The 27014-nt window shown below is 31.9% G+C and overlaps 3 protein-coding genes across 6 annotated transcripts; 1 reads left to right on the forward strand and 2 right to left on the reverse strand.

The window, feature by feature from the left end:
* Positions 1-2245: 2245 nt before the first annotated feature.
* Positions 2246-17794, reverse strand: LOC137926759 (uncharacterized). 2 transcript variants are annotated; one of them, XM_068770451.1, is made up of 13 exons: positions 17758-17794; positions 16893-17316; positions 14377-14447; positions 13368-13482; positions 12841-13034; positions 11840-12072; positions 11102-11297; positions 9651-9834; positions 7095-7237; positions 5714-5989; positions 3975-4066; positions 3702-3795; positions 2246-2752 (listed from the first exon to the last, which is right to left on the reverse strand). In XM_068770451.1, exons 2-13 carry the CDS (start codon positions 17266-17268, stop codon positions 2675-2677), a joined length of 2052 nt encoding a protein of 683 aa, XP_068626552.1. In that variant the 5' UTR covers positions 17269-17316; positions 17758-17794; the 3' UTR covers positions 2246-2674. The 2 variants fall into 2 exon arrangements, with proteins under 2 accessions (XP_068626552.1, XP_068626551.1); XM_068770450.1 differs by lacking the exon at positions 17758-17794 and adding an exon at positions 17436-17489.
* A 917-nt stretch (positions 17795-18711) lies between these two features.
* On the forward strand, positions 18712-21677 carry LOC137926842 (uncharacterized). 3 transcript variants are annotated; one of them, XR_011107718.1, is made up of 6 exons: positions 18712-18852; positions 18921-19100; positions 19194-19518; positions 19733-19991; positions 20089-20454; positions 20822-21677. XR_011107718.1 is itself a non-coding variant. In XM_068770562.1 (6 exons), exons 1-6 carry the CDS (start codon positions 18739-18741, stop codon positions 20845-20847), a joined length of 1134 nt encoding a protein of 377 aa, XP_068626663.1. In that variant the 5' UTR covers positions 18712-18738; the 3' UTR covers positions 20848-21677. The 3 variants fall into 3 exon arrangements, 2 of the variants coding, with proteins under 2 accessions (XP_068626663.1, XP_068626662.1); XM_068770562.1 differs by having other exon boundaries at positions 20089-20318; XM_068770561.1 differs by having other exon boundaries at positions 20089-21677.
* A 2747-nt stretch (positions 21678-24424) lies between these two features.
* On the reverse strand, positions 24425-26465 carry LOC137926742 (low molecular weight phosphotyrosine protein phosphatase-like). The gene is made up of 4 exons (XM_068770431.1): positions 26325-26465; positions 26065-26252; positions 25618-25779; positions 24425-24594 (listed from the first exon to the last, which is right to left on the reverse strand). Exons 1-4 carry the CDS (start codon positions 26362-26364, stop codon positions 24496-24498), a joined length of 489 nt encoding a protein of 162 aa, XP_068626532.1. The 5' UTR covers positions 26365-26465; the 3' UTR covers positions 24425-24495.
* Positions 26466-27014: the final 549 nt, after the last annotated feature.

Here is a 27014-nt window from a genome sequence, read left to right on the forward strand (position 1 = left end):
ATTTATTATGTTTCACACAATCATACTAATCGTATTGCTATTAACGTAGCACACATTTTTGTTAATGTGACTTGCGCTTCACTGTTATCCAACCTAATGTTTCATGAACGGTAAGACTAAACAAATTGTTCCACTTCGTTGTGCGCTTTGGAAACTGAGCCAACAATTCGTTGCTTGCGACTAACGTCTACCAAAAGTTATGATATAACCCGATTGTGCAACGAATGACACCAAGAGACTGCCCAGTCCACACTTGTATTGGGGACCAACTAAATCATCTGGTTTAATACCCAATGGATTGGTAGTAGTGGGCAGGCCCTGTAGCACGCAGAACAGATGGCCGCTGGGGCCTTAAGGTTCTAGAGCGGAAACTACGGACCAGCACGTACATCGATCGACGCCCCCTCACTTGAACAGTCGACCATATTAATGTCGTGGCCTCAACCGAATTCATCACAACAACTGAAGTAATTAGTTAAAAATGGCAATATAATAACACTGGTTTAATGTTTAATTATTAGATTAACAAACCGTGTTAACAATATTCTATATATTTAAAAAAATAGAAAGAGCTGCGCTCTTGTTAAGGTGCAAGCGGTAGATATTTGAATGATTCTGTACCACAGTCCGCCATGTTGTAAATCAGTGGCAGTCAGATTTAATTTTATGTAAATTAGGGTGTGGGCTATATTTATATAAGTGAAATTTCAAATTCCTTTCGCCCCCTTTCAATGATCAAACTAAATTAAATAAATTGCTACAATAAATCATACCAGTTCAATTACAATTAATATTCAATTGATATTAGCAATTTCATTATGTGTCGTATTACAATCAGTTGTAAACCAGTTAATCTTAATTTTTTTTTACTAATATAAAAACTTTTTTATAATTATTCCATCCCCGTCTCGCCAAAGACTAAAAAATAAGCTTTTTCTATCAAAACCAGACTGACCCGGCTCTATACACTTATTATATACACGACCTGTATCACAAACATACATTTACACTACAAAAAACAAAACGCATTATAAAATTTGGATTAATATTAGAGATCAATAAATCCAATTTGTGAGTTAGAAAATAATCACCCCGGTGTAATGCAACTAACCAAATTGAAATAGTCTTTCATATATTAATTTTTTTTAAAACAAACTGTACCCACACAATTGTCCTAAAGAAATATAGAGGAATAGAATAGGGCAATTCCGTTTGTCTCTAAATCTATTAGTTTATCATTAGCCAGCCGTCTTACCATATTATCACAAACACTTACTTTAATTGGACACGTTTCAAATAGCGCATCGACTTACGAAAATACACTGCTAATGTTAAACTAAACATAGGCAAACTACGGTGACACTCAATAACAAAGAAATAAAAATCTAATAACCATAGAACGAAAACTGTGCCAAAAAAAAACAAATTTTCACATCATTCTAAACTTAATTTTGTTACATTGGAAGACAATGACATTATTCTACATGAAAATGAGAATATTTTGTTTATTCAAATCCCTTACGTCGTTAATTTAAATCCAAACAATTGACCGATAAACACCAAAAAATATATATCGTATTATTGCACCCTAATATTGTAATATAATTTATATTTGCACAGACATTTGTACCGTGGTTTGTATATAATTGTGCTAGCTTCTAATAAAACTTGCCAAAGTATCGCGAACAAACAACACTACACGTCTTATGCCATTCTGCCAAACTACCTCCCACAAAAAATTTCATTTAACAACATCTTTTAAATCCTCTACAAAAATTTACGTTATCTATATTAAATGAGTCTACTAAATTAATTATCTACAATTTCAAATTGTGTCAAATAATATCACATATCTATCGCCACGTAAAACTACCGCCTGTTTCTGTCAAACAGTAGTATAGTGCAACCGAAACCGCTGTACCTCGCCTTAGCAATTTGCGGCGAGATGGGTGCTGAAGAAAAATGTAAATGTCTCAGATGTGTGGAGAGACTCATACATAAAGCGCGGTACATCGGTTTCGGTAACTCAATAATCAAACATGTGTGTATAAAATCCCGTGAATAGTGAAATCACTGAACTGTTAGATACTTTTTTCTTCAAAGTTAGCAAGAACAGAGAGAAGAAAATAGGTGTTATGAATTTTGAAATATTACGTTATTAGGCCAACTTAATTTTCGTCGTTACTTTACCAGTTTAGGTTCCATAAGTTGAAGGAACCGCCCCCTAAATGACTCTAAAGGTATCGGTTGCAGCAGCGAACATGAAAAAATATCTAGCCGTCTAATCTGATTATTATGCGTGAAATAAACAGTTAAGGGTGCATTGGAACTTTCTTCTTATAAAAGGCGGTAGTTTATAAAAATTTGGTAAACAATGCTTTCTAGTATAAAAAAAATTATTAAGTTTTCTGCTTAATACGATTACAATTTTACAGTGTCTGTGTCAGTGTGTGTCAGTGTCAATGTTGCCACAAACAGTATATTAAAATAATGAAATCTACACGAAAATGTAAATAAGAACAAATTATACCGTGCCCAAGCAAATCCTGGAAACATTAAATTTGGGAACAGTTTTATTAGTTCTGTAGTTTTAGAAACATATTATCACTCGCAGTGACATAAATAGATAATAGCAAAAACAATTCGCTCTGAGCACTTTCACAGACATCTAGCCTTAAGTGAGCTCTTCACCGCTCAGCAGGAAGACTCGAAATGAAGATTCGTCCACTGCATCCGTGTACAACAACTCCTCCTGAGTTCACAGATTATTAAGTAATGTTAAGTAAATTAATTAAATATTGAGATTTTATATTTATGTATATCTGACACTAATCTTAATAACAGTGGTGACTTTATAGCTATACATGCAAATTATAACTAAACAGTTTCTAAAAATTATAAAGTAAACTCACATAAAATTAAATGAGCCAAAATAAAGGATAATTTACATGTAATCTGTCTGTTTTATAACTAACTCTGATCTAAATACAAAAGTATTTTCAAACAATTTCGTTCTAATGATATTTAAATTACTCAACACCGCAAAATTTATAACATTTCCTTCAATAAATTTGCTACAATACAAATAAATTTTCTCTGTATCTAATATAAATAAATTGAATTAGTCTCATTTAGTAAATTCACGCTGGATAGTGCTTTCTTGTACAACGTGAAAATGGATTCTGAACGCATTTCAAGTGACACTAAGAAAGAGTAAGATAAGACACCCTGGTTGGACTTGGGTGGCCTTGACCAAGCTTGGGTAGTCTAAGACGGACTTCGGTTGAGTAGAGTGAACTGGGGCTTAAGAGGGATTGCATGGACTTGGGAGGGCTTGAGTGAACCTCGGTCGACTAAGGATCTTGATGGACCAGGGTGGACTTTGAAGGACTTAGGTAGACATCCAAGCTACCTAAGAGCTCTGCAGCCCATTAATCTGAAAACTTATCTGACGTAACGTCACGAGCCAAGGTTCACTAGGGACCACTTTTGCTTCGAGACCCGAGGTTATTAAAAATATAAGTTAGGTGTCAACACCAATTTACCACCGCCAATTCGTTGAAACTCAATGTCTATAAGACAAAGAGTGACTCTCTTTCACAATAAAATTTAACCTATTCACTATTAACAGTTGCTTAAGATGTAATTGAGATAATATATTATAATTTTAGAATTTGAAATAGTAGGAGGTCGTAAAGTACCTGCATCAAATCGATAGTGGGATGTGCGTCCAACAGTCCCAGGTCGTCGCCGAGCACTCCCCCACTAGTGGACACAACGCCACCGCCCATACTTCTGAAATATAATCATTAAAACGGTAAGAACATATAGAATTACAGGTGATATTATTAAAGATCAATTTCATAATTTTAACGCCTATTTCTTAACAAGACCAAAAACATATTTATGAATAGTCACTATGTACTATATTAACATATATAATATTAATTTATATTTTAAGTATTGATACTTACTCGCTATCCTCATTGGTGAGCACATTACCATGGAGGAACAGGTCACTTCTTATGGTGTATATATTGTTCTCAGAACTCTCCGATTGCTCCACCTTTCACATAAAATATAACTATCTACATTGCATAAAACAATTCTTACATTTTTCTTACTTTAATATTTATTTTGATAGAAATTAAAATATTATTTGATAGTAAGAGATGGTTAAAATACTAACATTGCCTGAATTATTTCTAAAAATCTATATTTATACTTATACCAGCTGTTACGATAGAGTTCTTACTTTTATACCTTACAAAAGCCATTGATCTGTCAAAGACTAGAAGAAAAAATTAGAAGTTTTCTAGACTTATGCCCAAAACCCCGTGGACGGCGTACTGAACCGTCGTTTCGATCCTCAAAAGAACTCAACATAAAAGAGGTTATTGTGCACAAACATATCCTCAAGTTCATCACATGTCACCTATAATTAGGACTCGATGGAAGATTTGGCAAGCAATCTCGTGGACACTCTTTAACAAGATGGATAGATTTCATTATAACTGCCACTAAAAGCTCAGTAAATGAATGCTCTCACTCAGACAAATACCAAACAACATGGCAATTCTTAGCAAGGGCAGTAGAAGCACCAGAACCAACCGTGGCATAACCATGAGACACTCTGACAAGAGTGCATGACTGTGAAGACAAGTGTTCTGTTTCATACACTTTAGAAATAACATGATTATAATTTCATTATAATGCATTATGGTATATGTAAGCACTTCCCAAAAATACATAAACATGTTTAGAAATTCCTCAAGATGGCGACCAATGAAAAAGATTATTTACGGCAGTCCAGAGGACTAGGAGCGGATTGCTCTTCTGGCGTACTCCAAGGATTTTGTAAATCTAGTGATTAAATTTTTGATAAATGATTGAATGATATAAATTTTGATAAATAATGAATTATTGTAAGTTAAATTGCAATTAATAATCAATATTTAATATTAACGGTATTACACAATTGTGTGCATGGAAATGTATAAAGATAATAACAGGAAATTTGACCACATAGGGCTCTATGTATATATAGACTTTTTATTTGGTTACAACCTAACATGTTTGAAGGATTTAATTACTGTTAAACTTGATTGTTGCATTGATAACTAAGGACTGGTGTTTTTTGCGCTTAGCAACATATTTAATGACTCATTCTTAATTAAAAACATTATTTTATCCCAGCAAATAAACAAGGAGCAGGTTACATTGCGAGCAGAACAGGTGGCCGCTGGGGCCTTAAGGATCTGTAGTGAAGATCAGCAAATACAGCGTAGGACATCCACAAGGTGAACATACGACTTTAATAAGGTTGCCTCTAACCGGTCCGAAAATCTATGGGGAGAGATCTATATCTAGCCGAGAATATCCTACGACTAAAATATAGATCAATCTTTTTATAAGCATATAAGAGTTTTTCGATTTTTAAATTGTGTATAGCTTGTTTTGTTAACTCATTTACACGATTGTAATTAACTTTTGTACAGCAATTAGACACCTGCCTAATCATTATCTCTATACCACCTTCAGTTGACTGGTAGAGAAAATCTAAAGGCATTGAGTCCGTAAGTATGTAAGTGCCTATATGAATAAAGATATTTTGAATTTCAATTTGAAAATGAAGAATAATGATGACATTACGTTACATCATATTGTGACACATCAAGATGTATCGTATCGTGTATTAGTTTATATTAGTAACCTGCACATCCTCTTCCAAGACATAGGCGTCGGCACAGTTCTCGTATGCGCAATCCGAGCGTGGCAGTAGAGGCCACGTGCAATGTGTTCTGGCCGCATGCTCTTCACCGCCCACCGCTACTTCCACCTCTCCCTCCCCCATAACCTGGGCGACGACCTGAGTCCCGACTTCCGATTCCATTTCAGACTCAACCACTTCCTCTAAATGCGTGTTCTCATCCACTTCTATCTTCGCCACTGTACTGTGCTGCACTGGTGTTTCTTTTAACAAACTCACCTAAAAATATGTAGAGTGCAACTATATCCACAATGTAATTAAATTTACTTTTTATTTATTTTTTCCTTCCGTCTCATAAACCTTTTTAAACATTTAGAAAATTTAATTTTCACTTTAATCCTATTATTGTGTAAATTAAAAGATAGCTTGGGAATTAAATGCTCAACTTTCATCAAGCTCAACAAACAACAAAACATCTGAGATTACTGCATGCTCTTTATCATCAGAGGGTGTTTGCAACCCTCATAGCTTTAAGTTGAACAATGCCATTATAGAGGAGCTCAAACTGATTCTAATTTTAATCGAATTGATCTATTCCTGCATTCTTTTCACGACATACATAAGTGTTCACTGTAAATTAAATGATTCCAGATTTTTTTCCCCCATAGACCACTTTCAAAATTTGTCTGATGTCTATGGACCCACTGCAACTACATTTCTACCATATTCTGCAAACTCAACAAAAAAAATGACGAATAGTTTTCGAATAAAAAAGTGAAAAGTGTTTTGTTAACTAAGGTATTGTATCAGTAGTGTCAAAAAATAAAGATGGCCAATCAAAAGTGTTTCCACACAACATGGCACAGGAAACTTATCAATTCTCACTTATTTAACTAAGAGAACTCTCCATTTGAAGTATTAAACCAGCATACATTCTTCACTATGTAATGGTGAACCCTAATTTTTTTGTAATGGATGTGATGTCTTCCGTAGACCCATGAGACTTCACTTTGGGAACTAAGGCCCTAAAAGAACTACGAACGACGAATGTACTAATAAGAAGTAACGTTTTCCTTTCAATACTCACATTTTTAATAAACATCAATTATTTAAAAAAAAACTATATTTAGTTTCGAAAACCACAAAAACATAAAAAATAATTTGGCCCAAACATTACATTTAAAAAGTTATTGATGAATGAATGATTTTGATCAAAGAATTAGCCAAAGAATTAATTAATTTTTTTAGTTATTTCATTTGCTTATTTAAGATTTCAACATTAAGTTATATAATAGATAAGTAAATATTTTACATGTTAGCAATTGCTAAGAATTGTTGGAAAAAAATTGTTACATAATTGATATATTATCAGTCTTCAACTTACTGTAAATGTGTTTTCCATGCGAGCGTCCGCTATAGTTGTGGCGTCAATTACCACGGTGTTCTCTGTACTTGTTGCTTCTTTTTTATGCACCTTCTTCATGTGCATGTACAAGGAACTCATATTATTAAAGCTTTGTTGACACCCTGAGAAAAAAAATATTTATGACATTTCCTCAATAAACTTACTCCCCAATTCTAAAAAAGCGTATTGGGCCCGTCATTTATGAATCACCACTCTGTGTATATAAATATTAGCAATATGTGATTGACTAATGATGAATCTAATAAACCTTTCTTTACTTTTGATTAAAGTCAAATATTTGGACGTGATATTTGATTTGCTATATTTTATTTTGTTACCATTTCTTAACCGTGTTGCAATATTAAAACTAACGTAAAAAGAAGACTACAAGCTACAAATTAAGTGTTAGCATTCTCTCACAGTTAAAATATGGGTCTACATAAATATAATGTTACATTGTATATTTAATACTTTTGCTGGAACAGAATAGACACAGTTAAATTTTGAATTGAGCTTCACTTGTGTCGGATTGAATTTTATTTGATTAAATCTGCTGATTATGCTAATAGTAAAACGGTCACTTAGGGTAACATTTTTGTGTCTTCCATGAAATTTTATGCGTTAAGTATTCTACCTAGTCTAGCCATAAGTTCTGTTACAAAGAAAAATTCCGACAATTTCTAAAAAAAAAAATTGTCTTTTATGTGATTATGTACAGTTAACGTACTAGTTTCATTCAAAATGTACGCTTGCTTCAAAATGGACACTTAGCTTTAACGCACGCTTTTAAACAGTCGTGCCTTTCGTCGATGGATTTACAAACGGTTTCCATTGGAAACTTGTTTACTACTGCCTCCAAAGATTTCTTGAGCGACGCAACATTTGGGTGACGCTTAGAGCAAGCCATGTTGCACAGACCACAATTTACCGTCCAAAGGGTTTAAGACCAGACCAGCTAAAGGCCAATCATCAATCTTAATGAAGTCTGGAACAGTTTGCTCAAGCCAAATTTAGGAAGTGCGCACCTTAAGACCCGGGGCTGAATCCTGTTGGAATGTTCACTCTTCGTTTTTCAATAAGGTGTTGTTGAGAGGTTTAACTACCGCTTCTAACACGGTATCTTGATACATTTGAGCTGAAGTTTTCACTCCTTTTTCGCAAAAGTAGAGTTTTGTAACCCCCTTGGCAGGAGACACCCCACCAAATCTTGACGTATGCTGAATGATGGCCTCGCTGAACTTTGGTCATTACCACGGAAGCTTCTTTAGAGCTGTGTGCATGCACCCAATCATTTTGTTTTTTGTAGTGCTCCTCGATTGTAAAAGAAATTTTCTGTGTTTTTCGTCCGCGTATCGAAGTAACAGCTGTTTTGATCTTACGATTTTCTTTTGCTTTAGTACCTGATTTAAGGTATGTCCTGTGTATCTCCGGTAAGCCGCTAGACCTAAGTCTTTTTTTGGTAATACAAAAAGTGTCCTCGATGAGATTCTTATTTCTCTGGAATGGATTTTCTACTTCCTTATGGAATTTCGACGAATTCTGGCCTTGACTGCATTAACGGCCTGGTTTGTTCGAATAGATCGCGGTCGGTGAGATCTCTCACGATCATCAACAGATATGGTTTCAGTGTAACTCTGGATGGTACGATACACAAACATTTGGCTAATCCCTAGCTCTTTCTATGTATCAAAAATGTCGGCTAGCTCCTTACCTACTTTGTACAGTGCAATTACCGCAATCTTATTCTTTTTAGTGTCCTACTCCATTTTCGAAACAAACATTTCTACACAAAATACATACAATAATAGCAGGAAATAAGTCTATTTTTTTATCATAGAAGCTAATGTTCGAAACTCAAATTAATGTTTATTTTAAATGTATACCGACAGCCAGTAATATAATTTATGGCTAGACTAGGTAGTCTTAACTGCAGCATTATGCAAATGTCAGCAGATTTGACAATACAAAGGACGACAACCCCACTATGTATCACCTCTTAACATAAGTGCTAGTCTAACAATCCATATAAATTATAACAAAAAGTACTTTAATATATAATATTAAATGAAAACCGCGCGTCTTCGAAACACTCCGCGTGAATATCGCGTCATTAAAGCACTCCATGATCAAGCAAAGCAAGACACATCACCGAAACCCTCTGTGAGAACAGTGCGCCATTTAAAGAAAAAAGTGTCATTGAAGCACACCAGGGAACTACACAACATCGAAGCACTGTACAAGAACAGCGGATCATCAGAGCACTACAAGAATAGCTCATCATCGAGGCACTCTTCGAGAACAGCGGGTCATCAAAGAACTCTACGAAATCAGAGGGTTAGCAAAGCACTATATAAGAACAACGCATCATCGAAACACTACAAGAAGAGCACATCACCAAAGCTCACTACGAAAACAGCGGGTCATCAAAGCACCCTATAAGAACAACGCATCATTGAAACACTACAAGAATAGTGTATCATCGAAGCATTCTAAGAGAACATCATGTCATCGCAGCATTCTGCGACACCGTCGTACCGTGGTGCGGGCAGGCATGCGGCGGCCGCGTGCGCGGCGAGTGCTGGCGCGCGTGATGCTCGCGCAAGTGCTCGCGGCGCAGGAAGGCACGCCCGCACGCCGTGCACACATGCCGCCTCTCGCCTGTGTGCCGCCGCGCGTGCCGCACCAGCTTGCTCGCGGTACGAAATGACCACCCGCAATTCTGTAATTACATTACAATTCAAAATATGTTTATTTCAGGTAGATATTTACATGTCATTTTTAAATCGTCGATTGTAATCAAACGTAATGCAAAAAATGTCACAACGTAAATCAATAAAACTTTTTTAGGTTCGTAAAAGAGAGGTAAACCTCTGTTTTCTTCACCCGAAATTCATTTTTCCTAAACATCACGCATTATACCTTTCTGTTAGGTTATATAGGTACACTTTACCCAAACAAGATACTTAAGAATGATATAAAGTGGACAGATAACTGGTCATAGAACAGATGGCCAATGAGGCCTTAAAGTATTGGAGCAGAAACTACGGTCCGACAAGCGTGGCCCTGGTCTTCCTACGGAAAGGTTTGTATATCACGGTACAAATTGTAATATTTTTGATATAGTGATAAACAAAATAAAAATTGAAAAATGCTAAGTAAAAAATTGGAATGTAAATTAAGACAAAAGTAAAGGAATAAAAATTAAACTAAATTAAAATGTAAATAAGTAGTACTCTGGAGGTGAAAGCGGAGTAAGGAATGTAAAAATGGAATAAAGATAAAAAAAATATAAAGTGGAATGATAGAAAATGTGACAAAAGATTAAGGAAAGTATTGTCCTTGTTCATCCACAATAGGCTCCTCTTACGAGAAGTCGGCAAAAGAGAGCCCATAAAAAACAAGAAAAAAACCAGACATTAGTCCCATTGAAAGCCATGAAAGGAATCTATTTGTGAGAACAGTGCGCCATCATCAAGTTTGCACACTGACAGCTTTCTGAATTGATATTAAATATTAACAAAAAACCTTGTGTCAGCTTTGATAGGTTATGGAGTGCAGATATGGTCAAATATTACTGAAAGATTACCACTGCTGAACATTGGGCTTTTTCTTATTTGATCTACACACAATCATATACTATTAAAAGAAAAGGGAAATATGAAAGCATAATTGTTAAAAGTAGATACAGCATTAGGTAACTATACTCACTACATATAAGTAAACAAGAAAAATAATATTAGAAGTAATAGAGTAGTACAGTTACATGGTTTATTTAAGTGCAATGCCTCATGAAATAAGAGTTCACATGAAAAATAAATTTACTGTAGACATGCAATAATTTTCACTCTTTAATAATAACAGGAATTCTTCTAAGAATAACATTTTGGCCTTCGTCCATCGTCTTCCGATGACATTAACAAGATTGCATATTCCGCTTGTGAGAGGACGTCTTGCGATGCGCTTGCCGGTAAACATACAATACTCACTGGATATTTGCAGGGGTAAGGCTTGTCGCCAGTGTGGGCACGTGTATGCTCGCGCAGCCGGCATGGCTGGCGGAACACGCGGCCGCAGCCCGGCCACCCGCAAGCAAGCATGCCACGCACGTGGGCGCGCCCATGCGCCCGCCCATGCGCACGTAGACCGCACGCCCAGAAGAAACGACGCCCACACTCACCACATCTGCCGAACGACATTCATATTATTATACTCATGGGATCTTTTACAGTCTTAGTTTCTAAGGTAGTCCAGATAAACCCCAAGGTGTCCATGGGAAACTCTACAGAGGTCTATGGTGGCGTGACTATAAACGGCGATTGACAATTCATTATCACAGATCCATATAAAATTTATCCACTTTCGATAGTGAAAAACTAAAATATGGGCTTGAATAATTCAAAGTATTTTGTTCTCTAAGTGGTACAGGTGGATCACAAAAGAATAACTAATTTAACAGAGCCTTGAAAAGAAAAAACAAATTCATTGTTATTTCTAGAGCAATGTGCAAGTTGTTCACATGCACAAATTAAATACTGGCCATATGTACTTAGCCAGGTTTACTATACCATCACTTCATATAAACCAATTTTATTCTTTCCTAGGCAGATTGATTCTTATTTCTATTTAAACTATAATTATCAAAATTACTAACTGTTTTAAGAAAAAAATGACTTAAGGATTCTTGTAACTGGGGAAACTACCAAGATAATTAAAAATATACACACATATAATTTGCTTGTTCCAAAGTATGTTCTTCATTAAGATGTTTTAATAATTCTTCTCTTAATGCAAACGTTCTTCCACAAGGCTCCTCCACTCCTGATCGGAGATTCTTTATGGGGCATTCAACATTAGTTTGTCTGGGCGGCCTAGTGTTACCCTCTTTATTATGGCAGCTTTGGTGTTTTTTTAACTTCTGTTTATTTGCAAACTCCTTATTACAATTAGCAACCTCACACTGGAACAACATAATAAGAGAAAACATTAGTTGAGTAATAGAAAATATAAACACTACTTCAGGATAAAAAGATAAAATGTATGAGCATAGAAAATGTAACAAATAAAAATACATGATGTATTAAACCCAAAGATAATAAATATTTCATTGTCAATATACTACCAAAGAGAAAAATTCTTTTCATTGCTTATGCTTACAATAATTTTATACATTTTCATAAACAAAAGAATAACGCACACAACACTGTTTTTAATTAAAATCAAATAACTTTGTCTAGAAAAAATTATATGTATGGTCAGCAATGGAGCAGTAGTAGGAAAGGACTCAGACAATCGCATGTTCGATTCTCATGATACAATCTTATATCATTCACACTTTGTGTATTAATTATAGAGGATTACCACTGGTCACAAACAAGTTTCCAGAGGATGGGCAACATTGTCCTCTGCCTACCATAATACCACACTGCAATCATGAAATTATTGCCAGACTAATTTCTGATTAATTTATGATGAAACATGTTGTAGGGATTGTAGACCCAAAAATAAGCAATATAAACTAAAACTTTGAAAAAAATTTTGCTAGTTTTACAAATAAAATATGTAGCCATAGGTAAACATATCTTTGAATTTTTTGACAATTGTAGGTGCTATTCTCACCTGTCCCTTTCTTTCTGAGTAGGGTTGAAAGTGTGCTATTTTAACACTATTCAGTGCACGGAATACACAAGATATTTATGTATCTAGTAATGTTAATTAGTTAACATACCTTAAAATTTGCCGTATTCTTACTGAGATCATCGACTTGATTATTTAACATTTTAGTCATGCTTGGCATGACTTCTTCCTGAATAGTTATTATATTCTTCCTCTGCATTGAAGAAACTACTGACAGTGGAACCATTGTTGATACAACATCCAATTTTTGTTCGATAACCATGTTGCCTTCCTGAGATCCTTTACCTAAGGATGATAAATTTGATTCAATTAGCAGAGATAACTTTTTAGGATATTAAAGAATAAATGCTATTCTTTAAAATCCTAACATTTTTTATAAATTTTTATATATTTTTATATATATTGTCTTTACCCAAAAAAAATTTTTAATGTCGATTATTTTAACATTAAAATAGTGATTAAAAAAAGGTGAAGACTAACATAGACAAATAATTAATTATTACTTTTCAACAATGCAATGAGTTAAACATTTATATACAAATTGTTCAAAGTTAAAGACTTCACAATTAATTTACCTTCTTAATAATTTATACAAATTAAATGTTTTGCAACACTTACAAAATTCCTTTGTAACTTGATGTGAATCATGCATGACATCTAAACACCACTTAGTGTTGTCATAGTTATCAACAGATTCATATTGTAGCTCTGCATTGTCAAATGTAATACAATTCTGTAAATGATGTACTCAATATCATTAAATTTACCAACCATATAAAAAAAGTTATAAAAACTTGTCCTTCATAATAAGAAATATGAAGTTGAAATTTATATGAAGAGCCATTTTATTTTATATGAAAGCTACATTTAAGAATGACATTGTTAAAGAAATAATTTGGGTCTGTATGTCCATTTTCTAGCTTCTTAGCTGAATATGTTTGATCTATTTCAATTACACTTAAATATAACAAGTAGACATAATAAAAAGATTACATTTGTTTAAAATCATCAGAATTTGCTTGGAAAATAACTGTAAATATGTATTTTACATATTTTAAAACTAAAAAGAATTTACAATCTTTAAAATTTGTTAATTAAATTCTAAACATTTTACTTTCATTTTACTACAATGTTTCCAAATTATTTTATTATTAACATGTCTGAGAGAGCACAATAAATTAAGTGGTGCTTCATGTGGCTCGCAACATAATTTGCAGTGTGCCATTTCATCCTATGTCTTTTGTACCTACACACAAGAAATGAGTAAGACATTTTGTTTGCAAGTACTTGTTATTAAATCTCTATTATATATAATCAAAACTTTTAAATCAAAAACATAAAGTTGGGATTGAACAGGTAGTAGGACAAGAGGACTTTTAACTGTTAGCTAGACTGATGCTATTACAAAAGTGTGCTTCTTAAAACTACCAGAAAATATAAAAGCCTGGAGTAAAATGGAAACAGAGACTAATTTGTTTGGCCTCTACCATCAGTAATGAGTAAACCACTAAGAAGAAATCAAGAATTAGATCAAGAATATTTTAATATTTATATTCAATCATTTAGTCAGTTACAAGACAATCTAACATTTAAAATTATTTGCAGGTCTGTCTTATTATAAATTTACCTGTTTAGCTGCACCTCCCACTAAGAATGACTCTACATTCATACCATTCTGGACATAACTGTTTTGATTATCTAAGAAACATAAAATTATTAACAGATTAAACAAAAAAAAAATGTCAATATGATTCACCTTTTTCATTATTTATATCATGTAAATATTTGTTACTTATTGATAACATGTCAGTTTGCTGCATTTTACAAGCAAGCAGTAGCAACATTATCTTCTCTAAAATGTTTATATTTGTCTTTTTCACTAACAGATAATATTGTGCTTCAAATACATGTGATTAGTGATAGGTGTAAAAGGAGTGAATGTACAGATCATTTGCTGTGTTTTAACCCATTACCGCCCTCTGTACCTGCACAGGTACAACTACTTAATCGATAAATTATGTATTTTTTCTGTGGTAAGTGTTGAAAGTAGTTAGTAATTACAAATCTAGTTGACACTAGTTACCATATAATAAATAAAAATAGGCGGTGGCGCGAAAACAAATGTCACTTATTTTGTTATAAAATACGGAGTCCAGACACGACATACAAGGTAAGATTATTTTGTTGGTTTTTATCAAATATAGTGAAATATTTCAACTTCTTTTTTTATTTTTATGGAGTCTATTTATTTGTGTTGGTAATAATAACTTAAGAATTAAAGTTTATTACAAAACTTGTAAAGTAGGGTTTGTTTCATTTGTTGTACACAAGCGGGTACAGCGGGAAGATTCGTACTCAAATTTCGTTTTGTTTACACTATTACTTATAAGTTGAAATGGCAAATCGGAACGTATTTACCAGTTATAAGAGACTGGAGGAAGCCTTGGAATCAATTATGGCTGATGAAAGCAATGATGAAGAGTACGATATGGTATTAGTGCCACCAGATCCGGCTGTGGTGAGTGATGAGGAAGAAGGTAATGAAGATAATTTGGCGGCTTCAAGATTCCCTATGGACGTTCCAGGGACTATTGAGGTAGGTCGGCGTCATCCTGACTACGATGTTTCGGAATTGAGCGACAGTGATGATGAGCCGCTAAGACCTATTCCTGCAAAACGTGCCAAAAAATGTGATGTACATTTACCTGTATGGAGGAAAACTCAGCCAACCTATAGTTCTACTTATGAAATTACCGATATGATATGAAGAAGAAGCCTAGGGCGGAATATGATTATAGTTTTGATACAAAGAATGAGATAACTATGGTACGTTGGAAGGACAATAATGTCGTTACAATGGCAACTAATTTTGATGACAGAGAGCCTCTGGGCAAAGTCAAACGATGGTGTAACACCAGAAAGCAAAAGGTTGACGTAAATATACCTAAAATGTTTGTCAACTATAATAAAGGAATGGGTGGAGTTGACCAAATGGATCAGTCTATCAGCCTTTATCGGATTTCAATAAAAGGAAAAAAGTGGTGGTGGGTTATATTTACCTATTTGTTAGATATGGCGATATCAAATGCTTGGCGACTACATGTTTTGCTCAGTAAAACTAAACAAGAGATAACTTACATGGACCAGTTATCTTTCAGACGAATTATTGCACGGACTTATTTACGTCCAACGGAAACTAAGAGCCGTCCGTCATCCTCAGCGGCACTAGGGGGTCGGAACAATAATGGTCATAATCCTGAACGGATGGAAAACCCATTGCGATGTGTTATCTGTCACCAAAGAATTCTCTGGCGTTGCGAAATATGTTTGAAAACGCAATGTGTTGAACGACCTTGTTTCAAACAATTTCACTCCTAAAGCGCCCATTGTACACGGCTGAGTACACCCCTAAAACTTGATATGTAAATATATTTTTTTCATTTTATCTTCTTATATATCATATTTTATCCCTTATGGATTAATAAATAGAAAAACAATAGAAAAATATACTGCAGTTTCATTTTGGGCGTTAATGGGTTAATGAATAGATCAAATCAATGTATTCAATATACAATATATTCATATATGAATATAATAACTAAAAATATTCACATAATTCAGATTACTACATATTAAAACTTATTATCATTTACTATTTGTCCTTACAAACTTTGTATCACTAGAAGGGGCCTGTTGCAATTTAAAAGAGATACTTCATAGTTCACTGATCACTTTATGTATATGTAGGGTGAATAGAAATGGGTAGAAAGTGTTTTGTTGGCAAAATAGGTATACATTCAGCTCTTTAAAGCATTTATACATGCCACCTAACCAATACCTTTATCAATTTTTAAAAAAAAACTAACATGGAATAAAAATTATTATTTGTTATATCACTATATGCAAATTTATTATATTCCATTATACATTTCTCATTCGCTCACCGTACACAATATGCTTTGATTGCCTTAAATTTAAAGCATAATATAACCGAAAGTAAGCTCTAGAAAATCTTAAATGTATACTATAGGTTAGTATGTATTCGAAAATGCTTAATTGAGCACATTTTGGGCAATGACGAAGTTTTTGTCAGTAGTATACTTAATTTATTAATATAATAACAAAACAAAAACATTTTCTTACCATTTTGTTTTGGTGTGATAAGAGCAAATGTTATATCTTTAGGTTTTCCTTTTCTAATAATTCTTTTTGATGTACTTAAAGGGTTGTCTTCAGATATAAATGAGGATGAGATCACTTTCTGTGCTGATCTGTTAAGAACATGATTAGGTTTTTCTATTTTTTGTTTATCGAGTGCTTGTTTAGTCGATCTATTCTGCACTTTACTTAGATCTAGCTGCTTGTCTTCAAGAGTAGTGACTAGAGATTTAACATCAAGAGATTCATTAGTTTCGGTTGTTACTTGCGGTCGGAACACGGGAACTTTAGCTTTTTTCCGAAGAATATTTGGCTTCTGAAATTTTCTTTTGCTAACATTTCTGTCTTGTGACACGAACATCTTTTCTACTGATTCATTCTTCACATTTAGATTTAAACAAATATATTCCTGCAAAAACACACAATTATAACATATTAGAAGGACGATAAATAAGAGAAGGAACAGATAAAAAATAAAGAATTAGCAATTACGCTTAAAGATTGCAAGAAATTAAAAAAAAATACTACCTATACAATTATTGCGAACGAAGGTAACAAGTTGACATGTTTGGTAAACCTGATGACAAATAATTTCAGTATATAGATTTTTTATTTTTCCACCATTATATTTATTAAAAAGACAATGCTTGAACTATCTCTCATTAAAAATACAATTATACAAAAGCCTTTTATAATGATCTAGAATCTTATAAATTTATACAATTTTTTAACGTTGTTTTTATTTACGATAGGCATTAACCATGTATAAAATATTTACCACATTTTTTTTTGAGATTTTATCAAAACAAGAGTATAGTTGTAGTACCTTGGCTAGTAAAAGATATATTACCTTGCGATATCGGGACTAAGAAAATGTAAGAAATTCTTTGAAGAGGTAATAACAGATAATTTATTTATAAACATTCAAACGTGATAATTTAATTTATATTTAATGATAAATAATAAGCAGCGCCTAGCCAAATCGACCAAATTATATCGATTATCCAGTGACAGGCCAAAACATATCTCCCTTCGATGTCTTTTGCACCTAGTTACAATCGCATGGAACATCCTCAAACCGAAACGTCTTTAAAGATCGTAAAAAAACACATCTGCAGGTAGATCTTTTCAAATCCTAAGGAACACAAGCCATTCAGTTTTCGGCTTAATATAATATTTTTCAATTCCATAAAAGTCGGAGACATTAATACGATTAATAATTACATAAATATCATATTATTATTATGTATCACGATATCATATATAAGAAAACTTGAGCTAAAAGTAAAGCTGTTAAAAAATATATAATTTAACAGGTATTACGCATGGTACCTCGTAAAACAAGTCATGGTACATTGTAAAACTGATTACTAAATCACACTCTCGAAAAGTTATAGAATATTTATTGAAAAGACGGAAAACTAAAATCAGTTAAAATTCACATCAATAAAATCTAAATCATATATACAACGTATAATTCACGAAGACTAGTTTTGTTATTTTTTATAATAAATAATTATTTCTTTTTTTGGTAAAGCCAATGTTGAACATATGCACCATGTATTTTCCATAGTTTTAATATTATTTTTTTAAAAGCATAATATTTTGTACGCTAAATATTTTCAGAGAACGCAGTAAAAAAATATTTATTCTATCGCCTTGAAATTACTGCAGAATTTGAGTGTATTTCAACTGCACGCTGTCACAAATTAAAGAGTAAAGTGAATTGATCATATACTAAAACTATATCACGTCTGTTGTCGCCCTGTCACTGTCATAAAACTAAACAGTGCGGTAAAGCAGACTGATTAGGAGTATCACATGTATTATAATGGATTTGAATATAAATGGCTTAGACTCAATGGATATTACCGAACCAGCATGTTACGAGAAAATAGAAATAGCTCTTGATGAAATTTATTCCGAAGACGATGAATTTATGGAGGTACATTTTAATCGTGGTTTTGGTAAATAAATCTTTAAAAATTGTTTTTCATTCTTTTAACTTTTCAGCTGCTGATATCGAAACTAGATTCAATGGTAGTGACATGGGAGCAACCATGGTATCAAAGTTCAAACTGCCTTACAAGACCGTTCAAGATAAACGATGAAAATGTAGAAATGTTTAGGACAGATCATATTTGTAAAGATGAAAGTGATCATATAAAAAAAAACTGGAAAAAATTTGTTAAGGTATCATCTACTTTACTACTAAAATATTTAATTCCTCATGTTCTTGTATTAGTTAAGGAATTAAGAATTATTATTTTATTTTCATACAATTAGAAGTTTAATGTACCAGATAAGTTACTATCATTTGCGAGGTGGAAAAATACATCTAAATGTAAAAGCCCTCATACACCACAAGAAAGTGTAAGACGGTTTGTGACTGCATTTTTAGCTCAAGGTCTTGAAAGAAATATCTACCAGGTATACAAGTACATAGTGTCACATTTTGGTAGTCCGGTAAAGGGAGTATATAAAGAGGAAGAAGAGAAATTAATGGAAATATGTTTCCATCATAAACCTAAGGATGCAGTGACAAATTTGTCTCTACTACTAGGTAGAGACCCTAGAGGTATATATAAAAGACTTCAGCAAATGTATGAAGGTAATTATTAACATTTCTTTCATTTTAAATAAAATTAAATTTAGGTGAAGTAACAATTATTTGATATCTCAAGTGTTTAAATACTTTTAAACAAATTATTCCAACTGACAGTTTAATATATGATTTATCTTTTTACCTAACAACTATTTAAGTTATATATAAAGACAAAGATATTATTTTTAAATAAACATGGAGATAATTTTTAAAATTTAAGGTAAACCAGAAAAAAAACGAGTGAAATGGAACTTAGAGAATGCTACCAAATTCTTAAATTTACTTCTGCAACATTCTGGTTATAGTTTAGAGGAACTAAAATATAGAAAGTTTGAAAAATCTGTGTGGTTGAGTATTGAAAAAGAAATGGATCATCAGTCTGCATACTTAAAAAAGTTTTGGTATAGTGCACTACATGTTCAGATTTTTGTGAAAAAGCAAATAAAATTGAATACAGTAAGGAAAAAAGTATTTAAGTTGTAAGTTCATAGTAGACTTTCTTTACATGAAGGATTAGATTCATTAAAATAAACAAAGTAATTTTGAACAATAATGTATATATTTTTTAATTTTCAGATTGAGAGTGAGTCCCTATAAAGTATGGACAGATATTCAATGGAAAGAATTACTAATTTTTTTTCCTGATGGTTTTACTCACATGTTTTTGTATAAAACATGCTCTTCTGTGTTCGCAAACAACAAAAACTATTTAAAGCAACCAATGGATGAACTTTTGGAATACTTTTACCAAAAAATAAAAATGTGCCGGAGGAATAAACGGCTGAGAACTTTGCAATATAAAGATGGTATTCTTGAATTAATTCATTATGAAAAATTAAAAGAAAAAGAAATTTAAGTATCAATATCTTTTTAGTTTTAGGAATATGACAGAATTTGTTAAAATGTGTTGTGCCAAATGAATGAGAGTCCTCTTGTTTTAATGTAAGTTGCTGTCTAAGATTGCAAAAAATATTTTTAAAGATAACTTAGTCAACACAATTGCTCTGTGGAGAACGGATACAATATTAAATTTATGAGTAGCACTGAACTATCTCTAAATATTTGTTTCACTAAACCTGTTCTCTTTTAAGATAGAAGTACAATTCCTCTCATGTGAGCCCGTGGTGTCTATCACATCTTTCAGCGTCTTTCTTTTAACACACTGTTGACCGGTCACGAGTTAACTCTATTTATGGCCGAATATTGCTGATGGGCCAGAAGTTAACTTAGATGCGTTTTATTTTGGCATCTTTGTTAGCAACCAGTGGAATTGTTGGTCAGTATAACACAAGCTGTTTCTCTCTTTTAGCAGACCGGCCAAATCTTTTGTGGTAAAAAAAAATAAACAATTATGAAATATGATGCAGAATCTTGCAATGAGTTATATGTGAAGCTTTATCTGATTGTCAGAGTGATTATGAATCAAATAGTAGTAACTGAAAATTATACTGTATCAGAAGAGAGCAACTCTGATATTAGGCCACCAAAATATCAAAAAAGAAGTATAATAGCCTCAGATAGTGGCAACAATTTGGAAGAAGAGTGGAACAAACATGATATTGCACCAAAACTTACAGAATTAATTAAATACTCCTTGTGCAACTATTAAACTTGGTGACACTCCGACTATCACTAGTGGGTAGGGCATAGTAGTAGTAACAGGTTTATTTTTTAATATTGTCGTTACGCAAACTTATTGTTTGACAAGTTTGTTTATTTCCATATCGAATTACGAAATAATAGCCTGTGATATGAGATAGATTTTCAATAAAATTGCCCATCAACAATATGTTAATATCACGATTCCTCTGTGACGTTTTCATTTTGTGTAAGTTGTAACCAGTGTTTATGCAATAGACATTTATATAAAATGAAAACTAACCTAATTGTGGAGTAACTAACTGGAGAATTTTAGTTCTAGAAATTAAGCTTGATGTAGTCATCTGCATAATTACAGGTTATATATTAAAGAATTACAGCTTTTAACTTCGGATAAAAAACCATGCTATCACCATACAAACATCTCAAGGATTACCTTAATTATAACAAGAATGGCAAGATCCATTTCTTGCCAAACTAAGAAATATCGACTTTTGTATATTGTAGCCCAAACGAAAATTTATAAACAAAAGTAAAGATATATTTGATTTTCTTGTGGTTTTTTATTATTGGTAGTCTAAATTATTACATATGAGGCAAAAAACAGAGAAAGATACAATTAAAATTTGGACATATATACATATATGTATATAATCTTATTTTCATTACTAAAAGTTTGTGAAAGAAAACTTATGAGTTGGTTACCTTACATCCTATTATTTTTAAAAATCTCATGTTTTGGAAACCTTGAATATGATTTTTTTAATAACGAATCTGATTAGTAAATTTTGGTATTACTAACAAATTTGATAAATTATGCAAACGCTCTTTGTATTGCATTGACATAAGGATGCGTTTATAATATAGCAAAGTGTCAATCTATATCTGTCATTTACACGGCGAAGACTCAATTTCTTATTCTACTACTTGCATATTTTTGGACTGATTTCCATTTCATAAATAATTCTGTATGCTCTTTGAGTTAGTGTTTTTCCGACAATGATATCAACTACATCGAAACTGCAGTAATGAAGAGATTATAACTTCATTATTGTCCATCAAGAAGAGATAAATATATCTTTAAGTCTTTTTACTGTTATTTACACCCGCTACAATCATGAGTCCCGTTCACTTTATAAAAGTTTTAAAAGTAGAACTAGAACGCTACTGTCTATCGAATATTGATTATGTAGAATTCTCCTATTTCGGTTCGACGTGATAACACATGTCTTATTATGATTATGAATTATCTCGCCATATTATTTTATAAATAAAAAATATATCTAACCTAGCAAAACTACATAATGAAAATACTAGAGTGATTTTCTGCTATAAATTAATTAATTATACGACCAGTACTAAATTATTGATACAAAAGCATATTTAACTTTCATCTAAAATAATACTGAAGTGGAAACCCACTATTAAATCAAAATTGATATTTTAAGAAAAATGCTCATTTCTATATATATCATGCATCTAAATTCATAAACCTGCATATAAAAATATATAATCATCAGGTTACACGGCAAAGAGTGCTTCAAATTTTGTTACTTATAATTTTATCGCAACTTTATTAATATAGTTCAATATTATTCATCACGTAAAAAAACGTAATAGTCAAAATTAGTCATATTGAAATTAATATACATATTTTTAAATGAAATTACAATTATATTTATTGTCCAGGTTTATTTCGCGGTTACTTTCAAAGTATTATTCTTTATAATCTGTGGGTCACAAAACAATGTGATTGATAACGAACAGTTCTCAATAATTCCAAATATTCTCTACAATGATTCATTCATATTTAAAAATAGCTTAGATGTGTTAAAGTAAAGTTAGAAGTTGAGAACTAAACTTTTTTTTCTTACTCTGTGCACTCACATATAGATATGCACATTGTCTTTGTTTGGGACATACCTTCATTTGACATTAGCATTATTAATTTCTACATTTCTAATTTACAGCTTCTAAAAATATGAAAAAAATTCAACGGGAGAGCTTAAAGGAAATTGAAAAGTCTTTAGAAAGTGACGACGAATTCCCTGGTAAGTTTTAAATTATTTTTCATGACTTAACTGAATTCTGAACTGTATTCAACACTTTGTTAAAAAAAAATTAAATTAACTGACTTAAAAGTATAAATTTCTTTATACTTAATAAAATCAGTGTCAAACCGGTACATTTGCAAAAAAAAAAATACAGGAGTACCCAACATATTTACGTTGGATGAGGTAAAAAATCTCTCTAAAGATTATTGTTCATGCAACTCATTATTATAATAATGTTTTTAATGTGTATAGTACACATTAAAACAAATGATAAAAATCAGTTCTTGATAATATAACATACACATATGATTTTAATTATATTTGTAAGTATTCTATTTAATGTAGCCTATTGTATTTCAATGAAATTGTTTATTTCAGATAACTATTTCGAAAATCCTGAAATCCCAGTTTATTTAAATGACAATAGATTTGAAGAAATAAAATTTGGCTGGATAAACTATGATGATTTGAATAAGCATACAAATGTTATCCAAAATTTGGAACCAAATGATAAATTGCAAGTACTTGAAACAACTCACAGTGTACCCATAAAGCCTATTTTAAAAGTAACAAAAGGTGTACTCAGTCGACATGACATTTTTTGTTTAAAATCTGTTGAAAATGATGTTGGCGATGACACACTTATATGGTTTCTGAACTTTTTGCTCTTTAAAGAAAGTCAATCAAACTTTAAATTTCTTAAAAGTTGTCTTGTTAATGAATTTTTGAATAATGTTTTCCTAAAAGAAAAACGAAATATAAAAAACTGTAAAGACATCATCCATGAACCGAAACAGAAGTATAGAATCATTATTAAATAATAAAATGTTGGTTTATCTATTACATGTAACATTTTTACCCCATGCAAATTGCGCATACTATGTCTTCCCTTAATTATTATTCTGATGTTATTTAGACAATGCCTTGTGACACCGCCTTCTTTTCTAATAATAAGATAAAAAAAATCAAAACGACAATTTTTATGACAAATTTAATCATAAAAATGAAATGAATGCTCTAAATATATAAAAATAAAAATTGGGAGTAAGTAAAATAAATATTTTTTTTTCCATTTACAGTCCCCAGTACAAATGATATGGTTATTTACTTGACGCCCATTTTGAGACTTGTCTCAAAATATGGTTTTACAATGCATAGTGTAAAGCCCTTGTTTATATTTAAAATGTTCTAAAAGTATAGATATTAATGTAAGCATTATTGTTTTGATTTTGAGTTAATTTAATGAAGACAACTTTAGCAATCACAAACTTTATTTGCATTTTTTCACAATTTTTTGAAGTAATATGTACTGTTACATATACACAATGTTTTAATGATCTATTTTGCCTGCTGCTAATTCATTCAAAAACCCCTTAGAACATCTCACAGATTGCTGATAACATTTTTCAAATCCTTTTGAGTCATTATCCTGTAAATAAAGTAATATTTTATAATGTGATATTAATTAATATATGTTAGATAATTAAGAACAGTTTATTTAAAAATAAAATAGTAGTAATGAAATCTAACTTTTAATTCTTCCCCTTATCTTGCTTTACATTTCAGCTGAAAACTACTGTGAACAAACTGCTAACAAAGAAACTCCTAATAAGGTCCAAAGAATTAATGCTTAAGGATTATACTTACAATAATTCCTATTATGTTTGACTCTTAAGATTTGAGTGTTACTGTTAAAAAGAACTACTTAATGTGATTATTTTTGGCTCTATTCAGTAGGTGAGTATTCCATGCGAGCCAGAGGTAGCTTACTACTTAAAATATTAAAGTAATTGAAATTTCAACAATAGGAATTTAAACACCTACTTGAATATAGATATTTTGAATTTGAGTATGGTTCAGTTTCTATCATAAACCTTTGCTCAAATTTCTTGACACAAATTTTTTTTATCTTAATGATAACAAATCAAGTGATAACCAAAGACTTGATTTTCAGACTTTATTTTTTGGTTAAAAATTATGAATATTTTATTTAACAAAATAACCTATTTTGAAGTCTCTATATGTGCACCCACACAGATGTGTTTTGTCATTTGATTGGTTCAAGATTTATTGTTGTTTCACATGCCCTTTGACATTTTGTGAAATTTTTTATACAAGCTTGTAACCAAATATAAAATATCTGATAACATAGCTAATGATTTTTCGTAGTAAATTTGTATGCAATTTTCAATTTTTATTACTAAATCTAACTTATGTATTATTCATTACATAGATCAACTACTCCCATGAAATCATGTTGTATGCCATTCAGCAGAAATTACGTCTCTACCGGTCTTTGCAAAATCGGACTGGATCTTGCCTCATGGACACATGATATGTCTTGGCCTCAAAAGATTTATATTAGGGTGATGTTAGTCCCAAATTTAGTAACCAATGATAATGCTATTAAACTCATTTTCTAACTTAATAATGACTATGATTTTTTACTCACATAGTATGGATCTCTTATTATTCTGTCACCTTGAGGATCAAAATCTCCAAAAAGAAGTAATTTTGCAGTACTGCCATTGGGTGCTCTACTTTTCAAATCCCTCATGTTTGATTCATCCATTCCAAAAATAAAATTGTAGTGATTAAAATCTTCAGATGTGATCTTAACAAAACAATGAATATTGCTTGCAACTGTTCATAAAACAACTTTTACATATATGGAAGCAGTAATCAATACACCTTTAAACAAATCTTATATAAAAATATTTACTGTTTCGGAGTTTATGTTAAAAGGACAATTGTGACAGGTATTTATACTACCTTACAAACAGCTGAAAGATTTCTTATCTAATAAAAATGTGGATGGACTGTGTGGTTTACAAACGGCTTGTATAATATTATGTTTAATAAAATTTTGATCTATAAAATGTATTATAAATCGGCATACCTGCCTTGCACAGTTGTTATAAGGTACCCCATGCTTTGTCATAGTATCCAAAGCCCTCCAATCAGGAGGGTTACCAACATGCCAGCCACCTATAGCTGCACTATCAATTTCCCACTGATCTCCTATTCCCATGTCGTTAACAGTTTTTTGGAATACACCTTCCGCAATGGGTGATCGACAAATATTTCCTAAATAATAAAAAGCTCATAAATAGCAATAGAATCAAGTATTAATTAATAAAATGTGAAATTAATCTATACCCAAACATATAAACAACGCTTTCCTTTTTTTACTAGACATTTTTAATATTCAATTTTTTTATTTTCTAATGTTTAGACATTTGCAGAAACAAAAAAAGTAGACAATGAAAATTGTAAGTCCGGTGTTGCCTGTTGGTGTTAGACTTTGAAAAGATCGTGAAGATGAAGTTCTGAACTGGTTTTCGCGTCTACGATACACGAGCCATGGGCTAAATAGCGTATATTATCCCGCGATGTAGCACACCGAAAAGGTCTTGTTATTAAGCAAATATAATTAAATACTGCTATAAAAGTTACAACTTATCGTATAAGCTCTTTACAATTTATGCTCATCTATTTAGCTTAAGTATAATTACGGTCGATGTCGATGCTGTTAATTTTGAGGGGCTGTAACAGCTTTGACGAGCTCAGAGTTTCCGGACCAGAAAAATTATGTAGAGATGGAATTTATAAATCTCGTAATAAGCTCTTATATTTAATTATATCAAATGAATTACAACTTTGTAAACATGTGTGATTGGATCAGAAAATAATGCCTTAATATCGAAATTCTCCTTAATAAAGAGTAAAAATTATTACAACGGTAATCATAAAAACGAAACTGATAAGCTATCATTAACTTATTTCTACAAGATTATAACTAAGTATTATAAATACATTCAAAACATAATAAATACGTAGGCCGAAGAC

The sequence above is a fragment of the Battus philenor genome, unplaced genomic scaffold (assembly GCF_028537555.1).
Source record: "Battus philenor isolate CCGP_79_NKW_IND1 unplaced genomic scaffold, ilBatPhil1.0.hap1 SCAF_3, whole genome shotgun sequence".
NCBI lineage: Eukaryota > Metazoa > Arthropoda > Insecta > Lepidoptera > Papilionidae > Battus > Battus philenor.